Source organism: Lycorma delicatula, chromosome 4 (assembly GCF_047948215.1).
Source record: "Lycorma delicatula isolate Av1 chromosome 4, ASM4794821v1, whole genome shotgun sequence".
Taxonomy (NCBI): Eukaryota; Metazoa; Arthropoda; class Insecta; order Hemiptera; family Fulgoridae; genus Lycorma; species Lycorma delicatula.
In genome coordinates, this window is record NC_134458.1 from 211,328,834 (window position 1) to 211,344,679 (window position 15,846).

The 15,846-nt window shown below is 29.4% G+C and overlaps 1 protein-coding gene across 3 annotated transcripts in view; it reads right to left on the reverse strand.

The window, feature by feature from the left end:
• Iml1 (GATOR complex protein Iml1) overlaps positions 1–15,846 on the reverse strand; it is a 199,049-nt gene that overhangs the window by 12,863 nt on the left and 170,340 nt on the right. For all 3 annotated transcript variants that reach the window (XM_075365142.1, XM_075365139.1, XM_075365140.1), the window contains 2 exons: positions 14,726–14,894; positions 6,759–6,890 (listed from right to left, as the gene is read on the reverse strand). In XM_075365142.1, the coding sequence (XP_075221257.1) occupies positions 6,759–6,890; positions 14,726–14,894 (301 nt within the window). The remainder of the gene's footprint in view (positions 1–6,758; positions 6,891–14,725; positions 14,895–15,846) is intronic.

The window sequence follows — 15,846 nt, forward strand, 5'->3', positions numbered from 1 at the left end:
TATTATCAGAATCTGTTAATAATTTAGAATTTTCTTTTAAAAAAAAATACATTTATGTAAGAGCATTTACTATTAAAACAAGCTGTAGCATATTTTCTTTTAAATTTTATTATTTCAAGTACATTATCAAGTTCTTGTATGCTACCTAGTACTATCAAGTACTGTTATCTAGCGGTACAGTTCGCAAAGGTACATTAACAAAATGAATAAAATGACATTTTGAGTCCCCGGTTCATCAAATGGAAAAAAACATTGTCTAACAAAATTTGAGGTATTTTTTGAAAGTATTCTTTATTACCTATCTAACTGAACTGAGATATAATGTTTTCATGCTTATTTCATTTTTTCCCCATTTTCATTTCACTGTTGGGTTAGATCATGTTTAGAACTGTAAACGTAGTTCGTTGACTTTGTCGCCTCTTACCAATGAAGTTTTAATGAACTCCAGGAATCATTTTTAATATTACCACTGTATTGTAAACTTTCACTTTCATATTATTGTATCAGACAATTTTCTGATAAATGGGTTGGTAGAGAAGTTATTTATAATTGTTACTGGTTATTTATAATTGTTATTTATAATTGTATACTGTTACTGGTTTCCTGTATATTACTGATTTTAATTTCCCTTATCTTTTTAAAAGTCTAATATTAAATATAATAATTTCTAACATATTTTGTAAAAATATCTGTGCTAAAATAGGGATCCCACTGGTAAACCTTCTTCCTGTAAGTAAAATTCATTATTTAATTTTTTTTGTACAATGATTATGGTTAGGGTGAGATCCAATAATGCTATTTGGCTTATGGTAGAAATGCTTGTTTTACTATGTAATAATTTTTTTTCAATATTTAAAGTTTATTTTACTGTAATTTTTGTATACATATTGTTAATACTGTATGAAACTAATATGGCGTTATCAGATTTTATTCTTTTAATTTTTTTATGGCTTCAAAACTATTTTTGATATTGTATGTGTTATTAGGTTTGATGTTATTTTTTAAGAAAGCTGATAGAAATTTAGACATTTAAAAAAACGTGTATTTATGTAACTGATAAGTGGTCTGATGGAAGAATTTTCTTTATAGATTTTTGTAAGACCCTGAAAATTTAGCAGTAATGGATTGTTGTAATATATACATTTTTTATCTTCTTTTAATTTGTTACAATCATTCAATGTTTTATAACATTTTTCTTTTAGTTTATCAGTCGGATTATTATTATTTAATTTGCTACAATTACTGTTTTATTAAAAATGAATAAATTTTTTTATTACACTGATTTTCATGTATAATTCATTTTGTTGGCTTTTACTATTATAGCATTATTTTCTTTACTTCTGTTTTTAAAATTTTGGTATGGATTATTTAAGTTATTTTTGACTTTGCTATTAATTTTTATTCTATTAATATTACATTTTACTGTAAAAGCTACATTGTTATGTATTTCAGTTTTTCTTTAGTTGAAATAGTTATGTGTATTCTGAATATCTTTATTATCAACAGTTAAATTATTATCAATTAAATTTAAAAAATGGTTTACCAAATTGATTATCAGTTTATATATATATTTATCTGGATTATTTATTTTTAATTTACTGAAATTTCTGTTCATACTATTAGCCTTTTTGTATAAAAATTGTTTATTATTATTATTAGATAATTCTCTTTAATTTTGAAACATATTATAACCAAAATGTTTAGTTATATATAAAGTAAATGTTGTAAATTTTATTATTCAATTTACATTTATCTTTACAAAGTTTTATCTATAATAATTTTTAATATGAAAAATTTTTATTTTTAATTATTTTATGATGAATGGATTTATTATTTACTTTGAGTTTTAAGTAAATAGGAAAAAAATCTGTTTTTTAAACATTTTTTGTTATATTTTCAATTCAGTTTTTTGTTATTGGTATTTTTGTGATTTTATTGTACTAAATATTAATTTTCTAACTTCAATGCCAATGAATTTTTAGTTTAGCATCCTAGCAGTATATAATGATTATTATCAAGTAAATAAAATAAAAATATCACTTTCTGCTTATTCCTTTAAAAATTCTCTCACATTAGTGCTTTCACAGTGCATACCACTTTATCAGATGTATATATATATATTTTTAATGACAAAAAAGAAGGATGTTACTTCTTTATAGTCAGATTGTTAAATGGTAATATGAAGGAAAATATTTACTGATAATATACACTGTTATCTATTGGATAAATTTATAATTTAACCAATGAATTTGAACCTATAAGATGTAATAATACAATTCACTTCTTCAAAAAACATCACACCAACTTTTATAAAAAAGCTCCTAAACCTAATAAAAAGAAATTAAAAAACTAAATGATAAAAACATTTATGATAAACCAGGTATATACAGAATTAATTGTGATAATTAAGACTGCAATAAATTCTATACAGGTAAGAAAAACAGAACATTTAAAAAAATTAAGGACCTTAAGGAACACTTACAAGCATTTAAATATAATAAACAAAAATCAAACTATGAAGATCACATAAAATACATTAAACATACCTTTTCAGGACACAAAAGTATTAGAAATAAGTAATAATAAATTAATAAAAAAGTCTCTTGAAAAATACATATAATAAAAAACAATGATATTAATATTATAAATGAGCAAGTAAAATTTGAATATTATAAATGGATTCAGCGGATTAATAGCAGAATTAATATAAATTTATCCAGATACCAGTATATATCATTATCAATTAATATTTTCCTTCAATATATTTACATTCCACCACAAAATAAAAAGATTTTAAAAATAATTTTTATATGTAAAAATTATTTTAGTTATCCAACATAAAAATCTGCCAAACACAAGTAATATTAAATCTTCACTGCACAACAAAAAACTTTTTTTTAATGTTTCCTTCAGTTCATGAGTCAAATCTTACTAATTTTGGGTTGAGAAAAATGAATATGACAAAGAAAAATTTTTGTTAGCACAGATTCTGTGATATACAATAGGTGGAAGTATTTTATTTTAATGGATTAAGAGAAAATTTTTGTTACGTATACCAACATAGAAAGTTCATTTGACATTTTTTTAATGACAGTTACATTCTAAGAGTTCTTAATTGATGGAAAAATATTTGGTAGTTGGTTGGGTCTGAGGAGAATCATGTAGTGGCTTCATTAGATCATTATCTTTTGGCTTTCCTCTTGTAAGTTCTGGAGCATCCTACACACAGACCAGCAGTAATCTGCAAGCATTGTTTCATTCCAGTGGCTCTGATATCTTTGTTCCACTACAGAAATATCCTGATGGAATCTTTCTCTGTGTTCATCACTGACAACTCCCCAATTAGGAGGGAAAAAGTTCAGGTGTGAGTGGAGAAAATGGATTTTAAGGGACATGTTGCATCCGAGTTGATGGTATTTTTGCAGTACTGTTACCAACTGACTGTAGTTTTCATCTCTTTTGTTGCCTAAAAATCCATGAATGACTCTTTCCCTTTAAGACTTCCCAAGCTTCCTTTTCTTTCCCCTCCAAAATTTGGCCAAATGCAGGATCCTTTACAAGCTGTCGAATTTGTGGCTCAACAAAAATACTTTCCTTAACTTTTGCATAACTTAATGTAGGAAATTTGTCTCTTAAGTACTTAAAAGCCTTTATGGTTTGTAGGCTCCCGTCAAACAATAGGTACAGCAAAAACCATATATCATTTTTTTATTTTTCAGCCATTCTTGTATAACTGAGCAAGAGTTGCAACATATATGTGAAGCCCATGACTTAACCTGGTACCCTACCTTCATACAAAATAAAACTGATAGACAGTCTTCACAAGAGGTGCCAGATTGTGTTTCTGTGACGAAAATGTTATTTCACCACAAATGTAACAAAAATTATTCACTGAACTTACACATTTCTGTGGTATTTTGATTTAACAAATTTTTCACTTCAAAAGCACAAGAAAACCAGAAATTCTGCACTAATTACAACACAAACAATATGAAACTCACAGTCACAACAACAGAAATAATGTTTATAACCTATAAACAGCTGGAGAAAGTTGTGTTTTGTTTAACAGGTGTGACAACTCCAAAAACAAAATTACCCCCAAACTAAAAATGTAGATCGGGTAAAAAATGACATGTCATTGTATCTCCAAAGCAAGAGCTAATTGGTCATTTTATGGTGATCTTTGAATTCAGCAGATGGAAATACATAAGAATAAGCTATTTTTGAGCCTGAAACATTTTCAATGTTGGACAATGTTATCTATCCTACAAAATTATTTTAAAAAATCATTGAATGTAGATTAAAATTTGTTTTATAAAACAGTTTATTATAAATTTTTTAAAGTTTATTATCTTTGAAAGTTGCTAAAAAAAAGATTAGAAGATGCTTTAAAATACTTTTAAAGCAACAAAATAGTTTAATATAAATTAAAATAAAAACATCTTCTAATCTTTGTTAAAATCTGTACAGCTATTTTTATGCTAACTAATAGGAAACAGATAATCAGACAAAAGTTCTAAAATAACATCATCTATGTATGACATAATTTTGGAGTTAAATGATTTACCTACTTCTACAATAGTTATAGTTTCTAATAATTTTAACCTTTGCTTGGCACCCCTATTGCACCCCTATTGCACTGTGTAATTTTACAATTTTTATAAAGAAAAATCAGAATTTAATAGAAACTCACATCCCTGATCTTTGTTGTTCAGGTTAAAAATTACAAAATAAAAACTGGAAAATACAAAATTTTTGAAATACTATATTTTAATGTTTTATTTTCAAACAGGATTTTATTACAATGAGGGTAGAGATGCGAAATATATTATATGTATATTTTTTAATTTGTAGAAAAAGGGTCTTGACAATGACCCCAGTAAATGATGATGTAATAGGGAAGTAAAAATATTTATAATGGAGAAATTTTATCATATTTATAGATGTCAGTGATTAACACTGAAAAATTTCCCACAAATCTTTTGTAATTGAGATATCCCTAAGCACCAAGTTAGAATGAGTACAAAGAATGAGAATATTTAAAAAAGAAATTGGAGGTTGTTCATCCATCAACTTAATAATGAATGACAATGGTTTGACAAATAATGTTGGGCTGAAGTTGTGTTTAAGTTTGCCTTTAGTTTTACAGGACTATTGGGACTATTTGCCTTATGATACAGAAACTTTAGTAGAATTTTCTAATCTTTATGATGAAATACAATAGGCAAATTTTGTTCTTAACAGTAGAAGTTTCAAGATTTTTTTTTTTAAAAACCATTTGGTTTTAGTAAGTAGATAGACTAGCTGGGCTGTCAATAACCTAAAACAATATAAATAGTTTTAAAACACAGTACAGCTGGGTCTGATACATTTAAGACAGGCAATTCTTTCTAGAAGCATTTCATTCTTAAATTCTTTTACCAATGAATATATATAAGTATATATATATATATATATATATATATATATATATATTATATACGACAGTATATGAATCAAATTACTAACTGCGAAGTTCCTTTCCAGTGTTTATTTTGTGGTAAATGTTCATGACCCACAAGCACCAATTTTTTTTGTTTTATTCTTATCTGGTACTACACAGTCCTACTTCATCTGTTAAAAAAATCAACATGTTATGAAAAATATTAGTGAATGATTCTTTTGGGTAAAGAATCACACTTCCAAGGATTAAAACTCTACCTAATAAAAGATATGTAACAAAACCAAACATAAATGTCAGAATGTGCAAGTATGATGACCCATTTTCACAGTTAACATAAAGAGTTCATCTGTCTATAAAGAGTTGAACATAATATTAAACTCTCCATATTTAGAAATAAAAGGAGAAAAAATTCCAAACATTTCAATAACTAGTTAGCAAACTGTTGTGAGAAAATATTTTAATTATGATTCCAGTGGGAAGAATACATCATTATTAGAATGTGCCAATATTATCTGTTGATTAAGATATTTACAGTAAGTAAAAAATTCTAAAGAGAAAACAAAATAATCAGTCACAAACACAAGGGATAAATGAGCCTAGATTAAGTTAAAAAAAAGTTATGGAAAGATGTAACTGTTAAAAAAGTGTTTTTCAAGCCATTAACAAAAAGTTTAAAGACATTTTTATCTCACAGGTTGTTTTGCTTTGGTGCAATATCAAATACACTGCTTGTTCTTACAGTGCTATAAGAACAGCACTGAACATAAACACGATAGAAATTATGAGAAATGGTATATAGAAAACATCTGTAAATCTGCTCATAAAATTTTGCAGTTGTTATTAATAAGAACAGTATAAGACCTGATGATCATGAAGAAAAGTAATATCAAGTAATTGCTTTCAACACAGTAATAATTTGAAGATGGCCAACTAAAGGAAGACTAGTTACTCTTTATATCAGAATGAAAGTCAGGATATCAAAAATATATTCTAGCTTGAAAGAGCAAATGAAGCTTAATCTGAGACTTGAGACTTGCACCATATAACTACAGATTAAATCTCATAGAAATGGTGTGAGCCCAACTAAATTAGTACATAAGCAAATATATTATTCTTAAAAATAACATATGGAGATTTAATAATAAAACCACATAAAAGATATTGTAATGACTTATGACTTGGTACAAACTATTTTGTTGTGCTCCTACTTTCAAAATAACATGACCTGTAATGTACCACCTGCTTATCAAGACTGCAAAAATGTGTTCAAATAACCTTTAGATGAATAATTAAAAATCAGTAAAAGTATAATTACCAGATAAGTGAATATACTGGTTATGATGATGCTGCTTTTCCTTCTCAGTAACACAAGTTAAAAAACCAAAACGAAATGCAATTGCTTCTTGGAATAATATCAGACGCTGTGCCCACGTTTCTTCTGGAAATTCTGAAAAAAAGAATTGGAAACTTTATTTTTATATAAACATAATTTCATGTAATACAGAAAATATTAAAATTTGTTTTCAAGAATGAAATAGATACATATCTGATTTACCCTATACCCAAATGCAATTAGTAGATCAGCATGACAGAATGTGATAAAGTAAAAAATTATTAATTATTCACTTTTAAAATTAAATGTAAAGTGCGTTTTTGAAACTAATGACGCTTAATCGTAAAGTAGTTAATTAACATGAAAAATTAAAAATGTTTCAAATGAATATGAGTAACTGATACTTACAAAAATTTTGACTAATTTCAACTTTAAGCCCATCGGGCTGGTCTGGTGGTTAACTCACTGCAAATCAGTTATTTACCAGCTGATTTTTGAAGCTGAAAGTTCTGAGGTTCAAAACTAATAAAAGTTAGTTGCTTTTATACGGATTTGAATACTAGATAGTGGATACTAGTATACTTTGGTGGTTGGGGTTCAATTAATCGGATATCTGAATTTGTACATGACTACACCTCATTTATATGTCATCCTCATTTCATTGGGCTGTGAGGGATTCCTTACTCTGCACTAGTTGACTAGATTGCAACAAACACATGAGGAAAAATGTTTTCAAATACGTATGTTACAGTTTTTTTTGTTGTAATTAACATTATTTGTTGCAACAAAACATGATGATAATATATTATTATTACTAAAATACATTAGTTGCACTACATACTGATCTAAAATATATTTCTTGAATTCTCTATTATACCTGGCTTGAGGTAAACATCTTTAGATTTCGACAGTAATCAGCTATCATTTTTGGGTTTTATTTACCCTGACAGTGTTTTGCAAGATGAATATTTTCCTGATGGAAGCATTCTCTGTATTTGTTACATAATTTTTTGCCAAGATAACTGGAAAAATCCAAATGCAAAGGTGAAAAATAAATTTTTAGGGCATGTTACATCTAAGTTCTCTGTAAGAACTGACCTGCAAGTTTTTTTAATAGTTATTTGCTTTAGGATTTCCCAAGAAGTTGTTTATTATATTTTGAAATGATTGCCACACAGCAATCTCAACTTCACTCAACATTTTTAAAATACAGGATTTATTAATTACTTTTCTTATTTAAGGTTATATGAATATATCTTCCTTTGTCATAGCATCATTTATTTTGGGAATTTGCTTTTCAGAAACTACAATCCTGCATCATCATTATATGTTGCTTTACATTTTTCACAAATGTAGTTTAATGTATAATGGTGGAAGACAAATTTTTTAAGGTGTTACTAGTGCTGAATTACAACATTCTTCACTCGCATCATCAGTGCCTCTCTTGGGCCAATTTCTATGTAATGATTTTTCTTATGCCTGTTGTCCCATCACATAAGAAACATCAAAATTTAGTGAACCCAAGTTGCAATCTTAGAGTTGTGTAAGTACCTTCATATCTTCATGAATATTTCTCAAACTGAATCCTGCTCAATGTAGAGTTCATATTTTCATATGAGGTCTTTCTGTGGGCGGCGTAAACTAAAAAAATTGATGGGTGTTTATTTAAAGCGTGAAAAAGAGCTGCTTCTGCTTTCAAACTGTGCTTTGAAGAATCTACAAAAAGATGCAATTCTTCAGCATTGTGGATATATCACAAGCTTCCAATAAAGAATCTAAGCCATTATAGTAGAGTAGACTACGTTCTCTAACTGAGAAGAAATTTCAAAATTTGGACTGTATGCCATGAAAGACATTTATTTACTAATCTGTTGTAAAAGATTCTATCCTTTCAGTTTTGATTAAATATTTGTGCTTAATTATTTAATAAATTTAGAACACAAAAGAATCAAATTGTGATTGATTAATTATGTGAGGTTCAGTATTTGTATTATCAAGAAAATCTGGGTCTTTTCTTTCTTCATCAACTGATAAATCTGCACAAGGTCTGACAATAGTAAAATCTTCATAGTCATTTAATTTTCAGAATGAATATATAAATAAACATATTTATAAAACAAAACATAAACATATTTAAACAAAAACAGATGCACAAACTATCTGTAGCACTGAATGTTAAACATATCTGCACATGAATGAGGTAATCAAAAAGATGGTCCTAACCAATGAGATAGTTCATTATCTAATTTACTTATCTACAGGTCAGAATCAGCAGCCTAGGGAAATAAAAGGAAAATATGTTATGACTCACTGATGAAATCTTAACATTAAAAAGAAACTAAATAATGAATTGTATATTCCTGTTCTTTTTAATTAGTGCATAAATGACAATAAAGATGACTTAATTTCTAATCCAAACACGTCATTTCATTAATCAATATAACTAAAGAATTTACTTATTATTCAAATTTACAAAATTACAAGTAGGTGGAGTTTACGCATGATATTTGCTAAAAAATATGAAGGCTAGTTATAAAAAAAAATGAGGAAAACAGAAATCCTGATTTCAATTTAGAATCAGCACAAAAAAAAAACTATCGTTACTCATTAGTAAAGAAAATAAAGTATCTCAGTATTTCCACTAATTTACTTTAGGAAACTAACAAAACAGAATGTAGAACACAGGAATTATAAAATAAACTGCACTAAATGTGAGATTAAGACAGACCAGATGCACAATCAATTAAATACAAAGAACACATATTTCACACTAAACACAGAATCTACATTTGCAAATCACAGAAACAGGAAACACAACATACAGATGTTATCAAAATAAAGATCTCAATACCTCTGAATAACTGAAGAATATGAAATTTACCAACACAGTAAATCTCGCAAAAAAGTATATTAAATGAACAAATACAAAAATATAATGTTCAACTACAAACTAAAGGGTTTCCTAAATATTTTTCAGGTAGGTGGCATGGTGCCACTCATCAGTTACTCCACTGAAGAAGAAACTGTATACTTAAGTCCAAAAGATCCTTTGGAAGAACAATTTCCAAGTAATTAATAATTTTTATGTTTCTACACATATCACACTGATGCCATTGTTCCTTTACTATAATCTATGATCTTATATATATATATATATATATATACACACGGGGGGGGGGGGGGGTACTGTTCAAAAAGTAATGATAAAAATGCTCCATACAAAAAATATTTATTCAGTCTTCCAAATCTATATGGTCTTCTTCAAAGTAAGCCCCCCCCCCCTTGGTTCTAATACACTTTCCCACTGTTCCTTTTAAAGACGAACACCAGACCATCTTTCTCAAGCTCCTTGCATTATATCTTCACAGGTTTGATGACCTCATGATTGGTCTTGAATTTCCGTCCCCTGAGTGGAAACTTGACTTCCTGCCTTCTGCCTATCCTGTATAGGTAATTGTTAAAATTGCCATGGCCTGTATAATACTGCGTCATGTGATAATCCATATCCCCGTGTCTCCTGCTGAGCCATGCTTGTAGATCTGGTATCAGCTCTTTAGTTCTGCTTGCCGGTCCATCCTGACTCCATCTGTCTTTCCAACTATTCAAAAGTCTGCTTCTGGCATCTTGCTCTGATAGTCCGTTATTTCTGTCTACTCTATATTTGGCCATCAGGTCAATTGGAGGTGAACCGGAGAGCATGCCATTCCTCTATTCTTTGCAAAGTAGTATTAGCTATTTCCTGCACCTCCTGAGTAGTTTTACCCTGCACTAACACTGCTAGATCGTCTGCGTGTGGTATTACTTCAGCGCCTCTTGGGTAGTTTAACTGCAAGATGCCATTGAACATAAGGAACCATAATAATGGCCCAAGGACAGATCCCTGTGGGACCCCACCATACAATTTGAACTCAATAGGCCCCTCCAAGGCATTAATCCTACATACTCGCTCCGAGAGATACTCCCCAATCTGTCTCTTCAAATATTGACTAATACCTTTATCCAGTAGTGCTCTGTTTATGTGCTTCCACCTTTTTCTTTCTTTTTCCTGTTTAGCCTCCGGTAACTACCGTTTAGATAATACTTCAGAGGATGAATGAGGATGATATGTATGAGTGTAAATGAAGTGCAGTCTTGTACATTCTCAGTTCGACCATTCCTGAGATGTGCGGTTAATTGAAACCCAACCACCAAAGAACACCAGTATCCATGATCTAGCATTCAAATCCATGTAAAAATAACTGGCTTTACTACGACTTCAACGCTGGAACTCTCGGCTTCCAAATCAGCTGATTTGGGAAGACGCGTTCACCACTAGACCAACCCGGTGGGTCTATGTGCTTCCACCTGGTTCAGAACATCTTCACCATACATAATAGTTAATAATTTATACACGTCTTTTCGGTTCTTCCAAAGTTTCACTAAAGATTTCACGTTACAATGTTGCTCTAACTTTTTACCATGCTGGATATGGTAGGTGAATATCTAACACATGTTATGTGAATCGTCATATACATCCACTCACTGCACCGATCAACTTGAAACTGATCGTTATAGATGGCTAAAAAAATGGGCTACACAGTGGTATGCACTATTACCACCCTTCGCAACACATTTTCCCTCAGAATCACTATTATCATTACTTTTTGAACAGCCCTCGAATATGTGGCCCAAGATAACCTGAACTGGATATGAAAGAGGAGAAACCAGAAAGCATTAATGTATTTGACGTAGCAACAAGCAATAACATTTTGAATGACACGTAGCGAGTGGTGATGCAGAGAACACAACCTTTAGCTGTGAAAGAAATGTAATAGAGATAAAGCCAACCACCAGTGCATATGTGAATATGCCGCGGATGAAGGATGCCATAATGTTCATTGCTAAGGAATATTACGCACAGAGCAGATTGATCAAAGGAGTACAGGAAAAATTCTGTGCAGAGTTCAACAGTGATCTACCCACAAGTCAGCTCATAAAGAAGTTCGAGTGAACTGGATCTATGCTTGATAAGAAGCATCAACACAATACCCACCTGTGAAAAGGACTGAGGTGCAAAATTAAGATATTCGCTCACAAACAACACACCAAACCACATCCTGAAGGACTTGAACCTGAAGCCATAAAACATGATCTTGTATGGCTTCAGGTATTACAAGAGTTAAAACCTACAGACCATGATAAATGTGTGCAGTATTGCACATGGTTAGGAAATCAAAACTGGTTTACTCGATCCAAATCTCTACTTCATGATGGATGAGGTGTGGTTCCACCTCAGTAGCTACATTAATTTGCCATATTGATTTATCAAAAGCCAATGAAAAATATTCAAACTAGTGCTGCATGATGTAGAGATTGGAGTGTGGTGCGCTCTGTCAAAGATAAGAATTATTAGACCCATTTTCTTCAGAGACAGTGAACTCAGTGTGTTACATTACCAACATCTTTCAGCCCTTCGTAGAGCAACTGATGCTACATGAGCGATGTTTTACAAATCAGCAGGACAGTGTGACAACACACACAGTACATGCTTCCTTGGAAGCAGTGCACTCAGTTTTCACACCAGACAAGACTGTCTTGAAGGCTCTATGGCCTCCATGGTCACCTGGGCTATCCTGTTGTGATTTTTATTTGTGGGGCAACCTGAAGGGCAAGGTTTAACAGAACAATCCACGAACTCTTGATGCACTGCAAAAGAATATATGTAACATCATCACAATGGGATAAGTTACAGCAAATCACACTGAACATGATTCATTCGGCCAAACTGTGCCTGGACCACGGTGGTCAACATTTCCAGCAGTACCTGCAAAGACGGATGAACCCCAAAGTATGTGATCTTTATTTTTTTAATTTTATCTTTTTCTATTATTGATAAGTTTTCTATTTGTTTTCATTTACATTACAGTGTTCAAACACTGATGAAAATTGTTCTGTTTAAAATCGTACCACTTTTCCGATCCAGTTTGTGTGTTTTGTTTCTAATTAAAGTAAAACTTCTCAAATTTGTATTTAATTTTAATACAGGTTATTTTCATCAATTTTCTCAGAATTAAATTCTGTCAAAGTTAACTAGAAATTTTTACATGTTTACTGGTAAATTAATGAAGTTATTTTATTCCAAACCTAAAAAAGTGTATTTTCCGACAAAACCTTTACACAATTTACCTCATTTTTCTTAAAGCCTAAGTGTGATAGAGGTCTGGGACTACTTTTATCCAATTTCTTAGATCAAAAACCATAAGGAAATACCAAATTTACCTCTTGCATTTGTACCCCAAGCATTTTAGTACAGTTTAATTTCACAGAGGGAGCAGAAGGCAGGGCTAAACATTTCATGAGCCAAAACTTGCTAACGAATCATTTTCCAACCTATGTTTATATGAACCTTTTTTCTTATTATTGGCTACAGAATTAACTCCTGAGAGATTGCCATGCAATTTGAAATCACCGAATTATTATTATTATTAATATTATTATTTTATTTTTAAACGAACTGAGCTCTACAACTATCTGAATGAATGAACTAATCTGAATGAATGAAATGAAAATAAAATAAAGTATAAAATGGAAATGTCAGTAGCAACTGATTGTGGAAGGTTTAGTTAGTACCAAAAATAACCTTACTGTATTAGAAATGTAGTGAAGCACTATTTCTAGGGTCACAAGAATCACTTACTATCACGGATATATATAATTTCATTATATCCCTATGTTGTTTTTTGTATTTTGCATCTTTTTTTAACAAAAGAATATACAGTAAATATACAACAAAGTTGATATTTAAAAAATCGCATATATGATGAAGGGTGAGATCTCAGTGAGAAGTCTAGCGATCAGTAATCTTCCCATCCGCTATACTGGCTATCATTTTGAAACCAAAAATTTTATGAAGAATCATTACATGTATGTCATTCCACTTAACAGCAAGTAACTTTAAACTTAATATTTCATAAAAATTTAAAGATTCAGTAAGTATCAAAAGTATCAAAAACAATCAAAAGGTCAAGCTAAGACAGGACCATATTTTACTTGGACAATAGTTTTAGTTAAACATTTCTTCTCAGAATAACTTCAAATGTTTTAATTAACTTTGACTAAATTGTTTGTTGTATCCAAAAAAATCTAACAGCTCTACTTTTTTAGGAAAAAGATGGTTCTCTGAATTATATATTATGCATTGAACAAATGCATAATTACTAACACTGAGTACTGTACAATATCAGCAAGTTCTGTATGTTCATGTTATAAAAGGAATAATTTATTTAAAAAAAATAACAATATAAAATTTTAATAAACCAGACAGCATCAACATTTCTATGTTAAACAGAATAATGCTTCAGCCAATAAAAAGAAAATCTTATTACACTTACCTTTTTATTTTTAATACATCACCTCATAACCCCAAAAAGATAATAGGGACAATTTATTTAAAATATTTCTTTTACAGAATCGAAGCTTGTACATGGGAATATGGAAATAGAATCTTGTGTATAAAAGATGCCACATCTGATTGGAAATTAAACCCAGGGTGCCTGGATGAAAGGAATTAAATATGTACTCAAATATTATTATGGCTATAAATATATATATAATTTTTTGCATCAACTTTACAATTTTACTTTATTTTTAATTTTGTTATGATCTGAATAAAAATATTAATTTTATTTATTGTAGGAAACTTTATTATATTAACATAATAAAAATACAAAAAAATTAATAAATAAAATCATACACTGTGACACTTTTTCAGATTTTAGCCAAGTTATTTTAATAATCTTTAAATTTTATATTATTAAATTATTAACAAGTACAATCTTTCAATAAGAAAGTTTGTTCAAATATTGTTGAACCATGCATTCATAACATTTAAAAGAAATATCTAGATATATTAATGCATTTTCTAGCCACAAAAGATTTATAATAAAATAGTTGTCTGTAAAATATGTTACCTTCAAACAGATAACTTTTACTTCCCATTAAACACTCTGTATCAAGACGTACAAAGACAGGACCTCTCAATGGATCTGATTTTAATGCATATGGCAAAGCAAATGGATCAGCAGGAACTGGTATCATTTGCATACCGCTTGATTGTGCTTTCCTGGCCCAACCTGTAACCTAAACAATTATTATAATATTAATGAAAAGTTATATAATAAACAGTTACAAGATAAGAGTGTAAGGTTCTGAGCATAAATTTAATTAAAATAAATATAAAATTTATAGCAATATCTGTTTTCTTATTGAAATTTTCATCTCAAATTTTTTTTAATCTTATATATATATATATATATATATATATATATATATAAATGATTGAATGTTAGTTTGTTTAACCTGTATGCATTCCTATACCATTAATCCAATTGCAATGAAACTTTCGTGAGTTGTTGTGCTCACGCCCATGAATGTTTCTAAATTATTTTGGACCAGGGGTGCAGGGGTTGAGATATTACAAAAAATTGTATTTATAGTGTGATTTGGCTCATATTCATAATATCTATTAGTTACATGAAAAGAAATATTTTTACAAAAAAGGGAAGAAGGGAAAGAGGAAAAAAAGGAAAGGTTAAATTTTGTGATGTTCCATAATGTTCAGTTTTTTAATGTTTTATCAAACGTAACCTTCATTTCATTTGTGTTTGTTTAATCTATAAAATATATAATATACATATATATATACATGCATATACATACTCAAATCTAGCCATAGCAAAGCATTACCGGGACAACTAGTAATCAATAAATGCGAGCAAGTTGTTTGTGGTTAGGCAATGTCCAATCAATACTCAGTTTCTGTTCATATATATATAAAATCTATTATTATTTTATTATTAAAATTAAAATGATAATGACAGTTAAAATTAAACAGGAACTATATTACCACTGACTGTAATTGCAATTAAAATCATATAGTTTATATTTTAAAAATCTGGTAACTATAGTAATTTATTAACACAATAACATATTGGAAATCAATTTTGTGGTGTCAAATGCTGCACTTACTTTTTCATAATACAAGTTATAAATGAAATAGAGATTTTTGCTAGCTTATAAAAAATAAATATTT